The following is a 24,525-nucleotide window of genomic DNA, read 5'->3' on the forward strand; positions in this document are numbered from 1 at the left end:
ACACATAAATACTCTCAAAAAGAGAAAAAGGAAAACAATATATATATAGTTGCCCCTAAAGTCCACCTCCTCAATTTGGGATGATTCGTTGTCTATTCAGGTATTCCGCAGATGCAGGGTACATCAAGTTGACTGTGGAGATTTAATCCGCTGCTCCTGAGGCTGCTGGGAGAAATTTCCCTTTCTCTTCCTTTGTTCACACAGCTCCTGGGGTTCAGTTTTGGATTTGGCCCTGCCTCTGTGTGTAGGTCGCCTGAGGGCATCTGTTCTTCACCCAGATAGGACGGGGTTAAAGGAGCAGCTGATTCCGGGGCCCCGGCTCACTCAGGCTGGCGGGAGGGAGGGGTACGGGTACGAGGCGAGCCTGTGGCGGCAGAGGCCGGCGTGACGTTGCACCCGCCTGAGGCGTGCAGTGTGTTCTCCTGGGGAATTTGTCCCTGGATCACGGGAGCCTGGCAGTGGTGGGCTGCACAGCCTCCCAGGAGGGGCAGTGTGGAGAGTGACCTGTGCTTGCACACAGGTTTCTTGGTGGCTACAGCAGCAGCCTTAGCGTCTCATGCCCCTGTCTGGGGTCTACACTGGTAGCCGTGGCTCGCACCTGTCCCTGGAGCTCATTTAGATAGCGCTCTTAATCCCCTTTCCTCATGCACCAGGAAACAAAGAGGCAAGGAAAAGTCTCTTGCCTCTTAGGCAGGTCCAGGCTTTTTCCCAGACTCTCTCCCGGCTAGCTGTGGTGCACTATCCCCTTCAGGCTGTGTTCGCGCAGCCAACCCCAGTCCTCTCCCTGGGATCTGACCTCTGAAGCCCAAGCCTCAGCTCCCAGACCTCGCCCGCCCTGGTGGGTGAGCAGGCAAGCCTCTCGGTCTGGTGAGTGCTGGTCGGCACCGATCCTCTATGCAGGAATCTCTCCGCTTTGCCCTCTGTACCCCTGTTGCTGTGCTCTCCTCCGCGGCACCGAAGCTTCCCCCCTCCGCCTGCGAAGGGGCTTCCTAGTGTGTGGAAACCTTTCCTTCTTCACAGCTCCCTCCCACTGGTGCAGGTCCCGTCCCTATCCTTTTGTCTATGTTTATTCTTTTTTCTTTTGCCCTACCCAGGTATGTGGGGAGTTTCTTGCCTTTTGGGAGGTCTGAGGTCTTCTGCCAGCATTCAGCAGGTGTTCTGTAGGAGTTGTTCTACACGTAGATGTATTTCTGCTGTATTTGTGGGGAGGAAGGTGATCTCCACGTCTTACTCTTCCGCCATCTGGAAGCTCCTCCTCGATATTCTCTTTTTATTAAAAACAAACAAAAACAAATTCCAATGTGAATGTCAGATTACCTACTTACTTTTTACCTTCAAATATCGTCTGTGGTTCACTATTGAATGTATTTGTGGTACTGGTATTTTAAAGTTAACTTGTTTATCTTTTCAAATTGTGTTATTTTAGAAGCAGGTGAAATGAAATTTTATAGTCCTGTCTTGCAAATTGCATACAACAGCCTGAAAGAGTTAAGATACTTTGTGAATTACCTAACTACTTGGGAAGTTTCACTTGGAATATAATGATGCACACTTAATTTGTTTTGTATATAGTAGAGGAAAACTAATTTAAAGGATTTTTGGTTCAATATACTGAATTGTGTAACTTTGTTGTTTTTTTTTTTTTTTCCTTTTATTTTAGGTTTACTGGGAATTAAGCAGTGAGTTTGATATTACTGGAGACTTTCTATCTACAAAAGGATTTTTCACCATTGCTGATGGAGAAAGTGAGGCCAGCTTTGATGTTAACTTGCTACCAGATGATGTACCTGAGATAGAGGAAGTTTATGTGATCCAGCTTGTTTCTGTAAAGGGAGGAGCAGAACTTGATCCAGAAAAATGCATCACACGGTTCTCTGTTTCTGCAAATGATGACCCACATGGGGTATTTGCCCTGTATTCAGATCACCAGTCAATACTTATTAGGCAGAACCTTAGTAGATTCATCCAAATTAATGTAACCCGGCTTGCTGGAACATTTGGAGATGTGACTGTTGGATATCGAATATCATCTGATCCTAAGAAGCAGTCTGTTGTTACTGAAAATGCAGAGAGGCAGCTGGTGGTCAAAGATGGCACCAGATATAAAGTGGACACAGTGCCAGTCAAGAGTCAGGTTTGTAGCATTTCTTTAATTTCCTGATCAGTCCAATAAAGCTCCTTCAGGAAAGCCCTAGTTAATCTCATGATCAGTTTAAAGTCTTATTCTGATATTTAAATGGAACCATGAAAAATACCTTAGAAACTGCATACTAATTATTGGATAATACATATACTGAAGTATTTTCAGATTATAGTAAATAAGTATATTCTTATTTGGAGATAAAATATTTTTGTATAGATAGTAGCAGGCACTTATTTAGTACTTCAGAGTTCCAGAAATTGTTCCAAGTGCTACACAAACACACACACACACACACACACACACACACACACACTCTGGGTGCTTGTTGAAGGGAAGATATTTGTAGACTTCCTAGGACAGCAGACTGTTCTGCCGACATATCAGGTGAGAGTGCTAGGAATACATGGATTTTCTGTGGGTCAAATAGATACCTAGCAGTCTTTCTCAGTGTGATCCACAGAAAGTGATTGGAGCAACTGTTTTCATCCCCCAGGAAGATAACTAGTATCATTCCATATGCATGGCAGAGAAGTTAATTTATTTCATGCATGAGATAGCTGTGAGGATTAATTATCTCATGGTTGAGAAAGTCTGTACCAGAGGACACTTTTAGATTATCTCCTGTGGTGGTACCTGGGACATTTTGAAGGATGGTAGTCCTCTTGTCATTTTACTTTGAAAACTTAATGATATAGTTGATAAAGATACTTAGCTTTCTTAATACCTGTTTGAATTATCTATGGATTTCTTAATATCTGTTTTGAAGCTCTATTATTTTTATGATTTCTGTCTATTTTCAGTAAAGAGTAACAAAAGTTTACTAGCTTACCCATATATGAAAGCTTCCTCTTATTTGTTTACTTTAACATCTTTCATTAGTGTATTTAAATTTGCATGGGTTCCTTCTGTCTCTTACATTCCACTGTGTGTGGTGTAGACTGCACATAGATTATTATGTGAGTTAGACTTCCAAGGTGACTATTTAGGGCAACATGTGACATGCGCATAAACTGAGGGGAGGATTTTTCCAGCGGTCCCTTTCTCCCCTCACACCCTGGGTGTAATGCATTGCTCTTTAAAATTTGGGATGTTAGTTACAAGTTACATATAGATCTACCTGATCTACTGCCCTGATAAAAGTTAGGACTTCGGGCAGGTCCGCCACAGAGAAGGACCTTCAAGTGGGTCTTGGGACAGAATGAGTTTCCATTAGGCTCTGAAAACTAGAAGACTCTTGATGTTGGTTTAACATGAGGACCAGGGAGTGAACAGTTACCTCACCTGGGTAACAACAGGCTTCTCAGATGAAGTACTCACTGATGGTAAGAATCCTTGGCACGATAAAGAAACAAGTCTGCGTTCAAAAGAATTTAAGTTAGAATGCAAGATAAGATTATATTCATGGCTGTCATTTATTCAGATATTTATTGAGCACTTGCTATGTGTCAGTCATTGTGAGAAGCACAGCAGCTCCAGTGATCACAAAGACATAATCTCTGTTGTCAGGTTGCTCCCTGTCTAGTGCAGGAGAAGGCCCCTGAACAGCCAATTATAAAAGCAAGCAGATAAGCAGTGTTCAAGATGCACACAGGATATTATGGGGCTGTAAACTCCATTTGTGCCCAAAGCCATCAAGAATGATGGGAAATACGTAGAATAGTATTGGTGATGCAGTCCTGGATCAGGGACATGGAAGGGCAAAACAGAAAACCCTCAACTCCTAAAAACCTTCAAGGTCGTTTTCAAATTAGTCTACCCGCTTTTCTTCTGTAGGCAAACCAGTGTTTCTCCAAATCCATCATTACTCCTGTTCAACTTTAATGTTTAATTACTGCACCTTGGGGACCTGCCACACTCCATAAGTCTGTGTGCTGCACGGGCCCATGAACAGAAGAGTTGGGTAGGAAGGCACAAATGCCTGGGAGCTTTGAGCTGACATCTGGCCGTTCATTCTTTAGGAAATAGGGACAAAAAAGCTGCCCAGCCAGTGAACTGCATGGGGAAGGGGCACACCCTTCAAGGAGAGGAGGGAGGCACATGATTGAAGTCAGGACACCATGATTTATTTCTGTTTCCTCAGCACTTGATCTATGCTTCATGTTCAGTGAATGTGATTTTGAAAAGATGACGGTTGATTGAATGAATAAAACATCTGTTCCCCTCATGTTGCACATTTGAAACCACTATAGTACATATTTTACACATTTCAGAGTGTGTTATGTGTTTTAAGTACATTACATTTAAAAGAAGAACAGACTTCATAGAAATGGTTATTTGTACATTCAATAAAGATGTACAGAGTTGTTAGTAATATTCCAGGTTACGGGGGCTTATCCATTATCAGTAAGAAGGTTTCTATGGAAAAATGTATTATATCAGTAAGTGTTAAAAAAATCTTTTAAAGTAATACCAGGTTTTAAATTCAGGATTTCCCTATTTTGTTGGATTCTAAAACTTTGAAAATTGGTAGTCTAATAAATGGTGTTCGTAGTCTTTATTTGTCCAAAGTATTCAAATAATCAGTACACCTAAATCAGTACACCTGTTTTAAGTAACTGTCATTAGAGCTCTTAGTTTCTACCCAGTGAAAAGGGAGAAAGTGAGTTTTGCTGGTTTTAGGAGCTGACACTGTTCACCAGTGAGCTCTTTCCATTCCTGTGGCACGTGATTCTGTCACTAATACTACTCCTGAGATTCTCATCATTCTTCAGGTCGTTTGGGCACACAGAGAGTATTTGCAGATTTGTGTTTTTTTAATACTGTTGGCTCTCAGTGTTAGTGTCAAAGTCTTCCTGCTGGTGCTTTGTTTTGTAACATGGGGGAAAGGGCATATACTGATGAAACTGATACAAAAGGAGGAAAGTGCTAATGACTCATTTCAATTGTCAGTATTTTTCTTTGAAAATTATTTTTTACTATTAAAAAAGTCATTGATACTGTTTGTATATAGGTCTTCCTACCCCTGGGCTCTAATTTCACCTTGCAACTGGTGACTGTGATGCTTGTTGGTGGAAGTTTCTATGGCATGCCAAGAATTCTCCAGGAAGCAAAATCTGCTGTCCTTCCAGTCCCTGAGAAAGCTGCCAATTCTCAGGTAATTGGCCCTGGGTGTGGTACTACCCCGGAACCACTAGTGGGCAGCTCTTATAGGAAGGACTAAGATTCTTAGAATTTCTTAAGATTCACTATTTCCTTAAATCTAAGTAATCCTATGAATATCAAAGTAGACACTGTGGATACACTATATGAAAATAATTTGTCAATTTTCAACATTAGATAGAAAAATATATCTCCTTTCTGGAGTTTTAGAAAGTTTCTGTCTTGTAGAATGTAAGGTATAGAATTTTTAAATTAATTAATTAATTTTTGGCTGCATTGGGTCTTCATTGTTGCACGCGGGCTTTCTCTAGCTGCGGCAAGTGGGGGCTGCTCTTCGTTGCGGTGTGCGGGCTCTAGGCGCTGGAGCTTCAGTAGTTGTGGCTTACGAGCTCTAGAGCGCAGACTCAGTAGTTGTGGCGCATGGGCTTAGTTGCTCTGCGGCATGTGGGATCTTCCCAGACCAGGGCTCAAACACATGTCCCCTGCCTTGGCAGGCAGATTCTTAACCACTGCGCCACCAGGGAAGTCCTAGAATTTTTAAAATAACAGTCACCTAGAGTCAAAACTTCAGGTTTTTTCTTGAAAATGAATATTTAACATTGAGATATTTTATGCTAAATAATTAAAATTAGAATGAAACCTCAGTTCATATTTCAGACTTTCTCATTTACTAAGATTGTAAATATTTAACTTGTGGGGCTCTTTTTACTGTGGTAAGTTTGTTCTGATGTAGGTTAATGCTAGTGGTGCAGCTAAGTATTTGAACCTTCTACCTGAATTCATTTTAGGGAAGATTGTTCCCTAATCACTTTATAAATTCACATGAGAACAAACAATACCTTGAGGGCTTTGCTTCCTGTGTAGGCCAATTCTGTCAATATAGGAACAAGACAGGGCTCCTGTCTCTGGCTACGGTAATGTGTGTATTTTGTAAACCATAATAAGGGATAAGCATTCATCCTACTCCTTCAGGTGGGAGTTCCTTCAGTTCCTTGACCAGGATGTGGAATCTGTGCAGGAGAGGCAGGAGTGTGGGCAGATCTGGCCACCAGCTTGAGTAACAGGGTCTCTGGCCATTAAGGGGATGCTCTCCAGTTACTCCCACCTGGGCTGCTTCTCCCCAGGGAATGAATTTGCTTTGCTCCCTAAAGTGGAATCCACCAGCATTAAAATTAACTGAGAGGAATTGTCTTCTTTCTGCACCTCCTCTTTTCAAGAAGGAAAGAGGGTATAGAATTTAATGCTTTGACATTTTGTTACCTTCTTTGTTCACAGGTTGTTATAACAAAGATTCCTTTCAACCTGAATCCTTCGTTTGGTGTAGTAAACTATTTTCTTCTCCTTCTCCATGCATGTTGCCACAACATTATGTCACATCAAAGGGCCAGATCAGGGCCAGTCATGGAGTATTCCTGTCCTTGGTGTATCCTCTGTACTCCTTACCAGTATTTGTATGTGGGGTGTGTGTGTGTGTGTGTGTGTGTGTGTGTGTGTGTGATGTGCCTAGGACACTTTCAAACAGCCTCTAGCCATTTGGCAAGCATGAGCTCAGATATGCCAAAGATTTTGGCAATTGCTAACCAGAAGCCTCACTGTAATAAGGAATCTAGGCGGGTGTCAAATTGAAGTTGTTGTTTTTTCTTTTCTGTGGCCTCCAAAGCTGTCCTGTGGCACCCTCTCACACTTTCTGCTACTCTCCATTCCAATTTAAAATGGGGAGAATGAGTCTTAATATAGAACTGTTGATCCTATGGTATTCCAAATTTATAGATATTGGGACCAAAGAGGTAAACTGAGTTGTCTAAATAACAATGTGAAGCCAGGAATCTGGTTTTATTCTTATTCTTTGACCAGAACTTATTTCATCTATAAATCCCAGGGTACCCTGGGAAGGTTGCCCTTAAAACCAGATCTTACTTGGTGTGGATGAAAAAGATTGTTATTTTAAAAAAATCTTTGAGGGTTTCTGATCCTCAAAAAAAAGAGCTGAATCAAAGAGCTGAAAAGAACCTTAATAGAAATCTAGTTCATGGTACTAACTTTATAAATAAAGAATTTATTATTATACCTTAGAAAGAAGTCAGATTTCAGTTCTAGACAAATTAGGTTCTATAAAGACCCATCAACAAATCATATTAAAATGCCATGTTTAATCTTTCATTTAACCGTAATTACCATTATATTTTTAGATATTGTTAATTCAGGGGTTTACATTTTGATAAAAAAATAAAGCTGTAAACTATAATCAGCATTATAAAATAGAATAAATTTTCAAATTTCACATGTCATTTCTTAAATACTACTCTTTAATTGAATATATTTTAGAACAGGGAAATATACTGCATAAACAAAGAGAAAGTTGACTTTTAACCCACTCTTCAGAAAATAGGAACCTTTAGAGAGAAATAAAATGTTCTAAGCATGTTTTTCCTCAGGTTGGATTTGAATCTACTGCTTTTCCACTCTTGGACATCACCGCCGGAACAAGCCAAGTTGTGATTTCTAGGAGAGGCACGTATGGCTCTCTCAAGGTTTCCTGGGCGGCTGGATATGTTCCTGGGTTAAAAATCCCCGAATTCGTTGTTGTTGGCAATATGACCCCCAAAGTGGGTGAGTTGTGGCTTTTCTAGGATTTTCCCTATAGAACATGGAAATGTGTAATTGGCCACTAATTTTCCTGAATCCTCTTTACTCTGGACAGTGAGCTATTTGCCTCCTAATACAGTCCTCTCAGATTTAAGTGATCAGAATTTCACAGGCTGCTTGGTGAGAATGAGAGGAACTTTATTCGTTCAAATGGAAAACTTCATACCTCACCTGGAAATAATGGTCACTAAGCAGACTACTCTGTTTATACCTGAGGAGTTTGTTAAAAGTAGTTCTAAAAACCTAATGTGGCCCATACGATAATCAAAAAAGACACACCTTTATATCCATTTACATGTTCATCTGAATATTTCTGACAGTTGAGTAGCTGTTATATCATCTATTTTATTTTTAGTTATACCATAAGCTCTGTGAGGATCAGTGGGATGCAAAAGTTAGATGGTTTGACCTCTACCTTGTAAAGTAGGCATGATTAAAGGCAAGGTGTGTGTGGTCTATGGAGCTTCCTCTATTTACACTCCCTCCCCCACTGACTTTTTAAATGTTTTACCTTTTGTAGACTGTCATAGAATTTTGGAAAAGGAAAGATTTCACTCTATTTTTAAGAGTTGAATCCCAATTTAAGAACTCAGAAATGAAACCCAGCTTCCCTTTTCATGTTCCCTGTCAGGGAGTCTTTCATTTTCCCATGGAGAAGAAAGTAAAAGAGTCTTGCTGTGGACATTTCCTAGCCTTGGTCGGCCAGAGGCCTTTGTCATTCACCTCTCAGGAGTGCAGAGCAGTGCCCCTGGTGGGGCTCAGCTTCGGTAAGACCAACTTGATTTTCAGCCAAGAAAGTCTCTGAGGAATAAGCTGGAATTTACCTGTTGAAACAAAAAAAAGGCACAAGGATCTCTCTCCTTGAAGCAGAGGTGAAAACAGTTTTAGTGTAGAGCAATATATGGCCTGCATTGCCAAAGATGCCACCACCCACTGCTTGCTTGAAGAGCGTTTATCATGACCTCTCACTCAAGAATGTTGGCCTGAGGTGACATCTCCAAAAAGAACCATGATGGCAAAGCCACCTATTTTTTTTTTTTTTTGAAAATGCATTTATTCAGGGACACATATTGTTTAAAATACTCGTTCTACAGGGAGAATTCTAACCTGGGTCTGGCAGCTTTCCATGGTTTTGGTTGGGTAAACAGTGTTATTTCAAGAACAGTCCTATGAGCTGCTGAGTTGGGGTTCAAGTTGCTGAATTCAGGAGGAAAGGAAATTCTGATTCCCCTTCAATCCAGGAGCCAAGAGACTGAAAGCCACAGGAGTCTAACTTAAAATGGCAAAGCCACCTATTTTTAAAGGAAACTGTCTTCTGAAAGGTAGCCAAAAATACCTGATATCTCCAAGAGATAAAGAATAAGAATAAGAAATCATAGTAGGATAATAATGTGACTTGAACTAGTAGTTCTTTTGAGTTTAATTTATATCAGTATATTTGCAGATAAATATGTCCTGGTCAAAAGCAATTGACTTTTTTCATACGTGAGATGGATTTGATCAGAACAGCAGAGGACCGATCTTAGAGCCAGACTCCTGGGTTTAATCCTGGCTGTGTCACTTACTTTCTGTGTGACTTTGGGAAAGTTACTTGATCTTTCTGTTCTTTAGTTTACTTATTTGGAAACTGGGAAAAATGTGTGGGCAAAACCAGTGTGTGTTCAAGTGTGTTTGTATACATATTTATGTATAGGAGATATTGGTTGGAATCCAATATGGCTTTTGATTATACACATGCCTTTCAAAAAGTGTTTGGACACAACGTATTTTAGCTTAAAAAATTCACATACCTTTAACAATAACAATAATAGCTAACAGTTTTTTTTATTTCTTATTTTTAAATTTATTTTATTGAAGTATAGTTGATTTACAATGTTGTGTTAATACTGTTCTTATCTTTCTTGTGCTCTGGTATATTCATCAATAAGTAAATAGGGTCTTATGGAATTTGAAAGTGCATGTCATTTTTAAGATGTCCTCATGAGCAGTATCTTAAGTGTGTGAAAGATGAATCTCTATAGTGGTATTCCTGTTTTTCATCAGTTCTCTCATGGTTTAATTTTTTTTTTTCCAGATCAGGTCTCACCATTGCTGAAATTGAACCAATGGGAGTCTTTCAATTTTCCCCTAGTTCAAGAAATATCGTAGTGTCAGAGGATACACAGATGATCAGATTACATGTACAAAGACTGTTTGGGTTCCACGGGGATCTTATTGAAGTTTCCTATCAGACAACTGCAGGAATGGCAAAGCCCCTGGAAGACTTTGAGCCTGTTCAGAATGGGAGGCTGCTTTTCCAAAAATTCCATGCTGAGGTTGATTTTGAAATAACTATTATTGATGATGAGCTTCCGGAGATAGAAGAAATTTTTTACATTAATCTAACTTCAGTAGAAATTAAAGGATCACAAAAATTTGATGCTAATCGGAGACCTCGCCTGAATCTAGATTTCAGTGTGGCAGTGATCACAATATTGGATAATGATGACCTGGCAGGAATGGATGTTTCTTTCCCCAAGACAACTGTGGCTATAGCAATGGACACAGCTCTTCCTCTAAAAACTGACTCCTCTACCACACACCCTGACACAACCAAGATAACTGCCGAAGTGGTTGCCATTGTTACCGAGGCGACTGGTACGTCTGCTATGTCTGAGAAGCCTGATGTGCTCACTGTAACTGCAGATGTTTCCCTTCATGGAACATTTAGTCTTGGGCCATCTGTTGTTTATGTCGAAGAAGAAATGAAGAATGGCACGTTGAACGCTGCAGAAGTTCTTGTCCGAAGAACTGGTGGGTCTACTGGCGATGTCAGTATAACAGTTAAGACTTTTGGTGAAAGATCTGCTCAGAAGGAACCAAATGCATTGCCCTTTCCTGACATCCATGGGGTTTCCAACCTAAGATGGGCAACTGAAGAAGAAGATTTTGAAGAGCAAACTCTTATCCTTACATTTGTAGATGGAGAAAGAGAACGTAAAGTATTTGTTCAAATTTTAGATGATGATGAGCCTGAGGGACAAGAATTCTTCTACGTGTTTCTCACAGACCCACAAGGGGGAGCACAGATTGTGAAGGGAAAGGATGACAGTGGGTTTGCAGCTTTTGCCATGATCATTATTACAGGTATATATTTGGAGTGATGGAGTTAAACATGTACTTTTGTGATACAGAATTTGTAATAAGATCATTCTATCTTTAGTTTAAGAAGGTGAATTACTTGACTCACCCATAGTGAATCATTCAAATTTTGTTTTCCTATGGCATGAACCCATAATATAAACTCATGGTGCTGTTCTGAGGTGCCAGGCTAGAGTTTGATGGACTGTAAATGTCACGTAGCTCAGAGCCAGCTAAACAATTAAACAATTTATAAATCTGTACTTCCACAATAAAGGGAAAACCTTAAAGATACTTAAGTTCATGTACTTCCTCTGAAATACATTTAATCACCCAAACGTGATTGGCTGTCCTGTTTTGAAACCTCACTCTGAATTCCCCAACCACTTTCATTAATCTGTCCCAGAGTCTAAGATTTCATTGTCAGAAAATTCTGTATATCTGTTGGGAAATATATTAAAACTGTTTCCTTTTGTTCTGCTTTTGAACCAGTGCAGTTTATATAGGTTTTGGACTATTGGGGAGGTGTGTGCATATATACAGTTCCTCATGCATGTTATAAAATTTTTTGGTGATAATTTGCAGTTTTCCTCTGAAATCATACTCTATTTCTTTAAGTGGCTTAGCTCAGCTAGTCAGTACCTTACTGTAATTAGAGTATTGACAAGGCTGTCTCATGATTCTTACCTACTCCACTCTTTCGTACAAACAGTTACGAGTTTTACACAGTGTTTTAGAGTTTCAGATAACACTATGGTAAAACGTAGTAAACAGAAAATTAAAAGTTATGAAGCCTATATTTTGACCCAGGTCAACCATTAATTGAGGAATTAATCATTTAGTGTTTATGCTTTGTTTTTTATAAAAGGAAATATTTAGAATAAACATGTTTATGATCCCCTTTTAGGATTTGGTGCTTCCTAGAATTTTATTTATTTTAGCCATTCAGTTATAATTCAGTCATAATTTTACAATCGTGTAACTTTTATAACCAGCATCATCTCATTTATGCTACCCTGCAAATTTACACCAATTAGAACTGTCATTTATTCCTATTCCTTCAGTTTATTGAATATTGTAAAGTCAAATTCTGTTCTCCAAATTACTTACTGATTTTGATTCACATTAGCTTAATGCCATCTATATATTTCTATTAAAATTGTTTTGGCACTCAACAGCCTCTTCCCCCATTCCATGAAATAGATATTTTATTACATTTATTTGAATGAGACTAGAGCTGACAAAGTATTTAGCAATTAGTTTGACAGAGGCACAGACCAATCACAATGGTTGCTGGAGGCTTTTTGCTGTCCCAAACATTACCCCATTAGTTACTGGATCACAGGGAGATCTCATACTGGTTAGGATGGTGACAGAGGGTTCTCTGGGGGCTCAAGACAGCAGCTGTATTCCAACTGGAATGGAAGTGCTCCTCAGTTCAGTTTGACATACCAACGCATACCAATATGGCGTGCTGATACTATATCAATATGGCGTACCAATGCCTACCCATGCATCAGCTCTGAGCCTAACTCACCAGGCAAATTCCCATTTATCAGCTCTGAGCCTAACTCACCAGCCACTCAGTTGAGCCTCGATGAAGTTCTCTAATGAGAACTTCCCTACCTAACACATGGCATCATACATACTTGGCAAATGATTGGCTCCTCTTAGTGTCACATGATGTAATTCACCAGCACTTTTGCATGTCATGTACCCTAAGTTCCCTTACTCTGTCTGTGAATGTTCCTATCATTTTCTCCTCACCTGGCTTTTTAAAAAAAATATTTTATTTTATTTTATATTTTTGGCTGCATTGGGTCTTCGTTGCTGTGGGCTTTCTCTAATTGTGGCGAGCAGGGGCTACTCTTCATTGCTGTGCATGGGCTTCTCATTGAGGTGACTTCTCTTGTTGCAGAGCACGGGCTCTAGGCCTGTGGGCTTCAGTAGTTGTGGTGCATGGGCTCAGTAGTTGCGGTGTGTGGGCTCAGTAGTTGTGGCACACTGGCTTAGTTGCTCCACAGCATGTGGGATCTTCCAGGGCCAGGGATCAAGCCTGTGTCCCTTGCATTGGCAGGCGGACTCTTAACCACTGCGCCACCAAGGAAGTCCCTCCTCACCTGGCTTTTTATTTTAACATAGTATTTCTGTTTTAACTATCGTTAATTTTGCTGATTCCTCTTATTTTTATTCGTCTTACCTTTAATCTTCAGAATCTTCTCACATTTAGATTTTAGAACAAACTTTCAAGATAAATCAGGGGAAAATAGTTTATTTTGTTTTGTTTTTGATCATTGGCACATTAGAAGTTTTGATTCATCTTACTAGAAATTTGACACCAACTTCATTATTGTAGTTGTGGCAAGGGAAGTATTATACTCATTAGAACCATGCTAGTTGCTGTTGCATTGAAAAAGAAAATGAAGGTTCTGCTTGTGGGAAGCTTATAATCTATTATTAACTGAGAGACCGAATTCTCATTAAAAGTGACAAGAAAACAGTTGCTGCTGAAGAAAAAAAAGTTGAGGTCTGGTTCTGACGCAGGGCTAAGAAGCGATTGTAGTGATTAATTGGTGAGGATGAGGATGGGCATCTGGCTGAGACAAAACACACATGAGGCACCAGGATAAAAGTCGTCCATCACCTCCACGTCCTTAAGCCATGGGCTCCACATTTGCTCACACTTCAGACCTGCAAAATATGGGCTGGTAATGACCAGCTTTCCCCTTTCGGGACAGTTCAGTGGTTTTCTGTTTCCTTACAGAAGTTCTGTCTACTTGGAATCTCAGGAGTCAGGTTTCAGGGTGAGGGGTAGGAATGGTTTTTGAGGCTGATTGCTCTGGATCATTGCTTTTAGGATCACTTTGCAAAACTGAGTCATTGAGAAATAGAAAGCAGCAGGAACTATTTACTGGTATTTCTCTCGTCTGAGAAGCTAGTTTACATTTTGGCAAGGATTTGGAGTGACTATTTCAGTGTAGTGTGGGCCCTAGGTTTGTTCCAGTTTAAACACAATTTTGTAGAATGATGGTGCCTGTAACCTCAAGAGTTGCTCAGAGGAGTTTCTTTTACTCAGAGATTCTCAAGAGTTCCTTAATAGTTCTGTTTTTCTCTGGGGAAAATAACCAAATGTGAAACATAAATGGTCTTTCGGGTCAACTCGCTTATAGAAAAGTAAACAGTCAGATGGAGTTCATGTATTCACTAAATATTTATTAAACACTGTTTTGGTACCAGGGATACAGCAGTAAATAAAACAGTTGCTTCTCAGAAGAACTTATATTCTGTCAGGATGCACTGATTTTAAACAGTAGTATCAAGGACTATGAAATAAAAAGTAGAGGCTCATCAGAGAGAGATGAGCATGTTGTCATTATGGGAAGCAGGATTTGATGTTTTTTTCCTTTTCGTCTTCTGTTCTCAAAGTGTCAGCTACCTTGATGTTATCATTTTGATTCTAGTCTGTTTTTAGTAAAGATCGTTAAATGTTGTAGCTCCCGCCCACCCCATTCACTTTTGAATGTCTCAGTTTTATGCCATCTGAGCTGGAAAGATTAGTGAAGCATTGGAGATCTTTTAAAGTCTTAAGTATATTATAATCTTCTATTTTTCTTTTCAGGGAGTGATCTTCACAATGGCATCATAGGATTCAGTGAGGAGTCCCAGAGTGGACTGGAGTTGAGTGAAGGAGCTGAGATGAGCAGACTGCATCTTATTGTCACAAGGCAGCCAAACAGGTATGTTTATATATATGTGGAAGAAGTAACATCCTGTGTATCTAATTTGAATTCATAAAATGGTAGAGGCAGGATGAAGTGTTGGTAGAAGAAGGTAGGGTGGAATTTGGCGTGTCAGTGTTCAGATGCTGTAGTTCCTAATCTGTGGTTTAACACACTTGGTTTATGAACATAACTTGGGGCTGCCTTAACATTTTGTACTTTATAAAGTACCATACAGGTGTAAGATTATGTAAGTCATCGCTTCATCGTATTTACTATTCTCTGATCACTCTGAATACACAACCGTTTACTGTTAGGGAGACTTGGATTACCTTCGTTTTGCTCGCAACTTAGTACAGTATAGTGTACATGAGGGTTCATCATGTACATGCACTTGGTATGCACACATGTACATGTATTTGTATTACTTTTTCCATTTTGGGACTGAATATTCTCTGAAAATGTAAGTCATCTCTTGCCCTTTATTTTTATAGTAACAACCATTTTGGCAGTAGTGTTTTTCCTTTAGAAGGATTCTTGTTAAAAGACAAATGAAGAACACTTACTTGAAGGCAAAGGTTCTCTATAATTTTTATTTTCCTATTTCTGGTACATAGCATCAGGAATCATAGTTCAATAAATACTTAATTAGTACTGAATAAAATGTGGTTAAAGAAATGCCATGTAAACTCTGGCCTTAATTTCTTAACTGTAGTGGGGAGAATTGGTTATTTTTGACATTATCAGTGGGAGAGTAAGTGCTCTGCTTTGGATGTAGAGGTACACTCAGGCACAGTGATAACACATTCTGCATGAGCTACAGGAATAATGCACTCTGTGACTGCATTTGCATAGGTTTTGCTTTGTTCCTAGAGCCTTTGAAGATGTCAGGATCTTTTGGCGAATCACGTTTAACAAAACAGCTGCTGTGCTCCAGAAAGATGGTGTGAACCTGATAGATGAATTTCTGTCTGTGTCAGGGACCACAATCTGTAGAGCGGGTCAAACAAAGTGCTTTATCACCATTGAGCCCAAACCAGGGAAGGTAAGACACTATGAGACACAGTATTGGCAAATTCTGATTATATTTCTTTACAATTAATCATTCTAAAGCCACTTTGTTGAAACTTACACATTGCTTATGTGGAGATTCTTGGTGTCTCGCCTAGCCGTAATGTCTAAATCTCTTAGATGAGCAATAGATGTCACACTTAGAATTTATTACATTATGAATTTTTGTAAATAATCTTATCACTTGTGCACTTAAGACTTACACAATGTTGTAAGTCAGTAATAAAAAAAAAGCTTGTATCTCAGTGCTAAAAAAAATGTTCATCTGTTTTCTGTGTTCTGTTTCTTGTCATTTCCATGATTCTTCCTGGCCCACCTGCTCGTTGTGTGAATGATCCCTTGAGTCATTTTCAGCCAGAGTAATATCTCTGATTACTCTGAATGTTTAGTTTTTTGCTTTTATCATATTGATAGATTTGGTCACATCATGTTATATCCATAGATTTCATCCAGAATGAAAGTTCTCTCGTTCTCTAGAGTTCAGTTCTGACCCACTGAAGAAGCACCGAGGCCATGCTTGATGAGCCTTTGGATAAATTTCTATTGGTTCATGTTGCACATGGCACCCAGGAGCCAGGTGTTCCCCCCCTCTTTCTAAAGGAACCTCCATTATTCAAACGGTATCAGTCACTGATGACCTAACAGAGCTTTAGTCATTTAGTAATCATGTGTGGCTTTTTTTAATGACTATTTCATGATACTTTAAAGTCTAAGGAGCACTCAGTAGTATTTGTTCTTTGTCTACTACTTAATTTATTAAACTCAAGTATTTATACAAAAACTAGCCATCATATTATGAATGTTCAAAAGTATCATGATTTCTTTGTACATGCCAAACACTTCAAACAGCAGAAAAAGCATTGCACAAATAAAATTATTTCCAAATGTATAGCTATATTTAAACTCATTCTAAATAGCAGCCCTGTAGATTTAACTCTTTATTCCTTTTTTCTCTACCTGTTATTTCACTTTCTGAGAATTACTGAAACAGTTATATTGATCTTCTCTAAGATTACAATGATACATATTTTCATACCTTCCCAGAACTGTAGTAATTTTACTGGTTCCAGAAGAGAAAGAATAATCGTCCCAGATCACTTAAGGTTACATGCTCTTGGTTATCAAGAGCTCTTTGTTCTTTGCTAGGACCACAGGTCCTGGTGCTTGTCTGAAGCTGTGTCAAATGAGAATTGCTGGTCATCTGATTGGGGTCCATTTTATGACTTGACTTGTGAGATCAACATGTTTTTTTTTAAGTTCATGCTTTACAAATTAATTTTTTCAACACCATGTGTTTTCCTCAGAATGATTTGTTCTTTAAATTTTGCAGTGCCAGCTTTAACTTAACCATTGCCCTGTCACTGTTGAACATGGAGCTGGTCTATTAGTGGTATCGGAAAGATAGACCTGCCTTGTTAATATCTTGTTAATTTTTAAGAAGGCAACCTAGAGGCTTTACCTCATAAGAAATGAGATAACAAATCTGTGATCTTAGTGCATCTCTGCAGTTCATCTGTTCTGTCGTATTCAGACAAACATACAATTGCATCATCTTTCAACTTCTGTGTGACCAGCAGTACTCTTAAACTTCTTACTTGATTTCATCTTCATTTGTATGTGTTTCACAGGTCCTAATAATTTATTCCTATTTTTGGTGCAATTCTTACTTTTTCTAGGAATAATTGTTTTATTAACATTTTTTATTAACTCTTTACTAACATACAAAGAGAAGACTGTTTATCATTCCTTAATAAATGAATATATACTTAATAAAAGATATAACTGTCTTGATATGTTAACATTCTCCTACACATTAAACTTAATAAAATATTAGGTATACACTATTATACTCACATTTTTCATTTTAACCATTTTTTAATACATTACAATAACTTTTCTCCTTTAAGTACCATTATAGATTCAAATTCAACTAATTTTAATTGCTTACTAAATGCTTTTATTTTTGCTACTCAAATAGTCATGTCATGGACACTGAAAGATCTATTAAGCTAGTCTTTTGTCTTTTCATATTGCTTTAAAAATCTCTGGATGCTTATTTGCTTTATAGCAATAACCTGTGTTCTAGAACCATCTTGATTTTTCCTGCTCTAAGACATCCAATCGACTGTTGTCTAAGAACTTGATTTCTTTCATCAAAAAGAGTTTCAGAGACCTGAGTGTATGTTCTGGAGGTAGGCATGAGAGGTCATGGTTGACAAAGATGCTGCTGTGAGCCATCTTGGTAGCGACAGAGCTAGAAAATATGTTTTTTAAAATATTGAGTTCCCACTGATTTTTTTTTAAACTTGGGAAATTCCAAGAATTTTCTTTTTAAAAGTTTTTTAGGGGCTTCCCTGGTGGCACAGTGGTTGAGAATCCGCCTGCCAGTGCAGGGGATACGGGTTCAAGCCCTGGTCCAGGAAGATCCCACATGCCGCGGAGCAACTAAGCCCGTGCGCCACAACTACTGAGCCTGAGCTCTAGAGCCCGTGCACCACAACTACTGAGCCCATGAGCCAAAACTACTGAAGCCAGTGCGCCTAGAGCCCATGCTCCGCAACAAGAGAAGCCACCGCAGTGAGAAGCCCGCGCACCGCAATGAATGGGTAACATTAGACAAGTTGCTTAGCCTTCCTGAGCTTCCCAGACTTGGTTGAGTTAATAATAGGGCTGTTAGATTAAATGAGATAATGACTAAGAGGTTTTTTCACACGGTTCTTGGCAAGGAGTTGGCCCTTCACAAGGGAGGGTTACTGTTATTCCGAATGGATGGGAGCAGAGCCCGAGGTGATTCAGTGACTTGAGTAGTAGCCACATCAATCCTGGTGGCAGGGGAGTGACAACAAAACAACACAGCAAACACAATGCACACTTTCGTCTGTAGAGTTACGCCACTGATTGATGGTGGTTTCTCCTAAAGACGCTCAACTGAAAGTTTTTCTACTCTATCATATCTCTAATTATCGTCCCTATAGTTATTCAAAATTTTCATTTTCAAGTTATAAAGAATTTGAGTAACTTTCCCCAGGTCAATTTCTTGGCAAAGATTAGAACTCATCTTTTGAATTCCAGTCCATTTACCCTTTCTCTGCTGGGTATCTTACTGTTCTGTGGTTCTGTCTTATGGTTCTGTATTAGCAAAATGTATAAAGGTCATAGTTAATTAACTTAGGATGCATTTCTTAGCCCACAAAATCTGTTTAAACCAAACAGATTGTCTAAACATTTGTTGCAAATATTTTTTAAAAGTATTTAAGTAAGACATTATTACTTTGTTTGCTTCTGAGCAGGTCTGGGCCCAGGAAAAATTATTTTATACTAGTTGGGCAAAAGATCATCCTGGAATGCTGCTGCCCTAACTAGGAAAGGAACTTGAGTTCTTGTGAGGTCTCCAGTCATATTTAGGTCCAGAGAGGTTCAGATAATGATCTGTGAGTTTTGCTTTCCCAATACACTTCAGGCATATTGTTTGAATAGAGTATTTTGTTGTAAGACTGGAAGATTCCTTTTGTCTCTTCTAATTATGTGTTGGCACCCATCTGCACACTGTTCAATTTGCATGGTTCCTTACTTAGATTATAACATATTCTTTTGACTTAAAGTAGTTATAAGTAATGTTTTAATCATCATCACAATGAGAAGAAATATTATGCTGAAAAACAAAGACAGGAGTATGTTGGAATGGAATATTGAAATCCTTAGTTAAATGAAACTATTGTGAGTTCAAGCTCATCGGCCATTAGGGAATAATAGTTATTGAATATAGTTACCCATACTTTTCTAGTGCTTCAGTTTATTGTATTTGCCAAGTTTAGTTTCTCAAAAACTGGAAGAGTGCATTTACCTTCATTTCAATATTTACTGAGAGTTGATCAGCAAAAGTAAAGCATAATATATACCACAGGAAAACTAAATATATTTCTTTAGACAATAAAAAGAGATTAAGGTCACTTATTGTGCTACTAAGAAGCAACTCATTTTGAATAATACTAAAGTATTTGTTGTATTGCTTCATGACATAATGATTCTCATTAAAATGATCACAAAACAAATGATGAATAAGGTCCTTGCTGATAAATAAAAATGATGCATTATAACAAATTAGACAATGATACATGCAGTTGAAAATGCTTCAGCTTAGCTCTTGGAGTTATGCTAGGAAGCTAAAAATGCTGCTAAGATTTTTAGATTATTGTGTGAGAGCAAGTAAGTAAAAACAGGTGATTGACAGTATGTTATAGAATTGAATTCAGGCTTTGAAACATTATTTGAGATTGTTGAGAAAGAACCGAGGTAAAACATGAGCAGACTGTAACCAACAGACTAAATTTAGATTTCTTGATACAGAATTTAGGGAAATTTTGAAAAATACATAAAATCACTAAATTAACTCATCAATATTTGGTCATATTTATGTAAAGCCCTTTAAAAATAAAACCTTACAAAGCTGAAGCTCCCTTTCACTCCTATATCATGTTTTTTCAATTCCACACCCTGCCCTACCCCCATTGCCACCCCTCCACCTGAGATAACTACCATCATGGTGTCTTATTTTCCTTTTTACTCTTTAAATAAATATGTATCCATTAACAAAATGTAGTAAGCTTTATGTAATTTAAAATTTTACATTTATTGTAGCATGCCATACATATCATTATGCAACTTGATTTGTTACTCATTATCATGATTTTGGACCCACCCATGTTGAAAAATATTGAAATAGTTCATTTTTTTTAACTACTAGGTAACATTTCATTGTACAAATATATCTTATGTATCCTTTTGTTTATTGAAGTATGCATAGATTGCTTCCTGACATTGATTTTCTAGTAAGAAGCTCACCCAGAGAGAGTAAAGGTATTAAAGAAAGACCAAAAATAATCTCATGGTAATCTAACATAAGAACTTAATTCTGTAATTATACAGAATGTATCTCTAGATGTATACTTATTTCTGTAATAATGTATATGAATAATACTATTTCTTAATATCAGAATTATCTTAAAATAGAAATCTATTAGTAATCATCCTTTTTTTTTTTTCCTTTTATCTCATTGTCAGGTACCTCAAGTTGGAATGCAGTTCTTTGTGGAACTGTATGAAGTAACTGCTGGAGCAGCCATAAACAATAGTGCCAGATTTGCACAGATTAAATTATTACAGAGTGATAAACCTCCAAGTCTCGTGTATTTCTCTGTGGGTTCTCGGCTGCCGGTGGCTCATAAGAAGGCCACTCTAATCAGTCTGCAGGTGGCCAGAGACTCTGGGACAGGACTAATGATGTCTGTTAACTTCAGCACCCAGGTAAGCATGCAGTATGTATTATCACACAGTAAGGTTTTCTTCTTTAACTGTAGCATGTATAATGAAACAGAGAAGAATTGATATATTATTTTCTGAGTTACCATCATAATTCACATTATGTGTATTACATTAAGCTTTATCCTTGAAACAGTTCAATTTTTTTCACTTAGATCATGTTTAAAAATGATAGTCTTTTGTCTTTTTTTATCTTTTGGAAAAGTTGATTATACAGTGCAAAGCGTCTTACATAAATCTGTTCTATAAAATCTGTAGAGAGTTGAAATTTCTTCAGAATGAAACTGTATAAGACCAGAAACAAAAAGTATGGGTCTTTGTTCTGATTTTTACCTGAACTAGTTGAAAATCTTCTTCAGGACTTCAAACACTAACTGACCTTTATGTTTCTTTAAATCCATGAGTTCATGAGGTCTCACAGCCACTTTTCACAGCCATCATATTAGGTGACATCAAGTGAAAGAGAGGGAGCATGTGGGTATCCAGGGATTCAGAAGAGTAATGCTACGAAACGCTAAGCAACTAGAGCCTGGGGCTGGTCCACACAACATGCTATACCTTTCGAGCATTATGTTTTAAACTTTGTTTTAGGAGCAAAACTCTAATATATTAAAGAAAAAGTGTGCATCTGCTTTTCTTCAAGCATGATTGTAAAGGTTGGAGCTTGCCCACCTTAGCCCTCTCTTATCTCCCCTTGACTCATATAACTCCCAACACCCCACATTTTGGAAACTACCATTCCGGACAGTGCTACCATTTCCCCGGTTTCAAGATTTCAAAGCTGATGACACTTTAGGCCTCAAGGTATCAAAGTTGTTTTCTGTTTTTTTATACAAAGTGCTGTTTAGTATGTCTTTGGTTGTTGAGTGGCTCAAACACATAGAACATTCTGTGTATAAGATACAACATTTATGCAGCCAGTTTGCTGTAGCAATCATGTGAGTCAGGGATAGGAGGTTAAGACTGGAGCTGTGGGTAGTGAGCTGTCCTGGAAGCTTGCCAGGAAGAAAAGTTGTCTTTATGACAAAGTCTACAGCTTGGCAGGTGAGAAGACACTCTATGTCATATGAGACTCTAGAAATCAACTCCATCCTAAATAACGTTGAAATAGTACGAACATGAAAAGAAGTACTTTGATTCATGGAGATTTTGGCATTTTTTTTCTTTTAAGCATTTAGTATCATAAGAGAAATGAGAAAAAAAATGTGCTTCTTTCTTCTCCCATGAAATATATATCATCATATGCTCACTACTTTGTAGAGTGGAAGAAGGGATAAAAAGATATGAGGCATACTTTAGTTCACACACTCAGTTGAAAGGGGAGTTGAAAATGCCAAGATAAGAGTGTGAATGCCAATATCTCTTATCATATTTATTTATATTCTTTCTAGATTATCCACAAATGATTCCTTGCAAAATACATGCTGTCACTAGCATGTAACTCATAGCATTTTTATAACACTATAAAAATCAACATAGAGGATCTCTGGTGATGAAAATGTATCTTGACTGTATCAACGTCCATATCCTTGTTGTGATATATTATAATAATGCAAGATGTTACCAGCAAGTGATGTTGGGTAAAGGGCACAGGAGACCACTCTTTATTAACTGCATGTGAATCTATAATTACCTCAAAATAAAAAGTTTCGTTTAAAAAATTAGAAATAAAAGTTTTACCTCTCTGGTATGATTTTATTTTCCTGTTGCTTCATTGCCCCTGCATTTTCTCTCTCAATGCTAGGCATATTGTTAGAAGAGAAAGTCATACAATTCTAGTTTCCAGTAGCTGGCAAGGATGAGAAAATAATTATGGACCAAGTTGCTATTCTGTTACAGTGATATCAATTTTGCTTTTACTTTAAACAGATTTTAATAATGTAGGTAAAACAATAGCTGTAGCATACCTACCCTTCAGTAGGTCAGCATTCCTGGTACATAAATACTATGTGGTACATAAGTTCCCTTATATCTACATATTTGTGATCTAAAGTTAAGGGATATAAGGATTTGAGATAATGAAAATATCACTCATTCCAGTTATCTTTAAATTAAATAGACCTATAGCTAAGCCAAATTTGAAAACCAATTCCAGATATTTCATTTGTATATATGTGTACTAGACCAGAGCCCACAAGTTCAAGAAAGAATATGCCTTTCCTTCTTATTCTCACATTGCTTATTCTATCAAAGGCTATTTCTGTATTGATTTTCGTTGTTGCTTTTAAATTGCATAGTGCTTCTTTTTTGTGTTTGTTATATGTATTTTATAAACACAAGAACATTTTGATTGTTCCGTTTCCTTTAAATGTCTGAATTGTGAAATAAATTCTACCAGAAAATAGTGAACAGAATGTATATGTGCAGTTTACAGTAATAAAATCGTCACCACCTACCTTAAGAAATCCAACTGAATCAGGATCTTAAAACTAGCTGCCATGAACTCTTCTCTGATGCCATCCTGCCATTTCCTTTGCAGAATAACCTCTCCCCATCTTGCAGATAACCTCTACCCTATATTACGTGATGAATTATTACCTTGTTTTTATTTATAGTCTTACCACATACCATATGCTGTTTAGGTTTACCTGTTTTGGAAATTATGCAGATGAGATTCTTCCAGTTGTATTGTCTTATGGTGAGCTTTTTTTGCTCAACAATGTTTTTGAGAAATATGTGTGCTAATGTGTATAGTTCTTTCATTTTTCCTGTTATATGGTATTCCAGTGGATAGTTTAATTTCTCCATTCTGAGGCCAATAGACTTTTGTGTTGTTTCCTTCAGCAAGACTTTTTTCCCCTATCATTATGCTGCAGAGGCTCTTGAAAAACCCTTTTTCTTCATTGATTTTTCACTTTTTGTAACACTTGATCACTTCCTCCTTCTGGATGTGTGCTCTCCTTTGGGCCTCTGGAGCACCACACTTTCCTACTCTTAACCTTTTCTCTCTGGCAGCTCCTTCCTGTTGCCTGTGTTGGTTTTCCTGACCAATAAATATTGGGGTCCACCTAGACTTACTCTCTAGGCTAGACCATCCATACCTGTTTTCTTTAAATATCATCTATAAAATGAGAACTCCTGAATTTTTATCACTACCCTCCTCACTGCCCTGGATCCAGACTCATATATCTGATTGCTCTTACCTGACATCTTCATTTGAATTGTCTAAAAGGCATCTCAGGCTTAATACATATAATACATAACTCTTGATTTCTCCCTTAGCACTATTTTCCCCCAGTTTACTGCCTTTCATTCAGGCACACAGCCGGGAGTTCTCCTCGCCTCTCCATCCAGCACTGAATTAATCAGAAAGTCCTGCTGACTCTACATTCAAAATATATTCCAGTCTGAGTACTTCTTTTTTTTTTTTTTTTTTTTTTTTAAAATTTTTTTTTGGGGATTATTTGT

General features: G+C 38.0%; 1 protein-coding gene across 1 annotated transcript in view; it reads left to right on the forward strand.

The window, feature by feature from the left end:
• Window positions 1-24,525, forward strand: part of ADGRV1 (adhesion G protein-coupled receptor V1) — a 510,622-nt gene that overhangs the window by 176,024 nt on the left and 310,073 nt on the right. Inside the window, exons 71-78 of the mRNA XM_024734350.1 lie at window positions 1,661-2,134; window positions 5,094-5,237; window positions 7,678-7,852; window positions 8,520-8,655; window positions 9,963-11,014; window positions 14,628-14,745; window positions 15,601-15,772; window positions 20,860-21,102. Coding sequence (XP_024590118.1) covers window positions 1,661-2,134; window positions 5,094-5,237; window positions 7,678-7,852; window positions 8,520-8,655; window positions 9,963-11,014; window positions 14,628-14,745; window positions 15,601-15,772; window positions 20,860-21,102 — 2,514 coding nt within the window. The remainder of the gene's footprint in view (window positions 1-1,660; window positions 2,135-5,093; window positions 5,238-7,677; window positions 7,853-8,519; window positions 8,656-9,962; window positions 11,015-14,627; window positions 14,746-15,600; window positions 15,773-20,859; window positions 21,103-24,525) is intronic.

Source organism: Neophocaena asiaeorientalis, unplaced genomic scaffold, assembly GCF_003031525.2.
Source record: "Neophocaena asiaeorientalis asiaeorientalis breed wild unplaced genomic scaffold, Neophocaena_asiaeorientalis_V1.1 scaffold184, whole genome shotgun sequence".
NCBI lineage: Eukaryota > Metazoa > Chordata > Mammalia > Artiodactyla > Phocoenidae > Neophocaena > Neophocaena asiaeorientalis.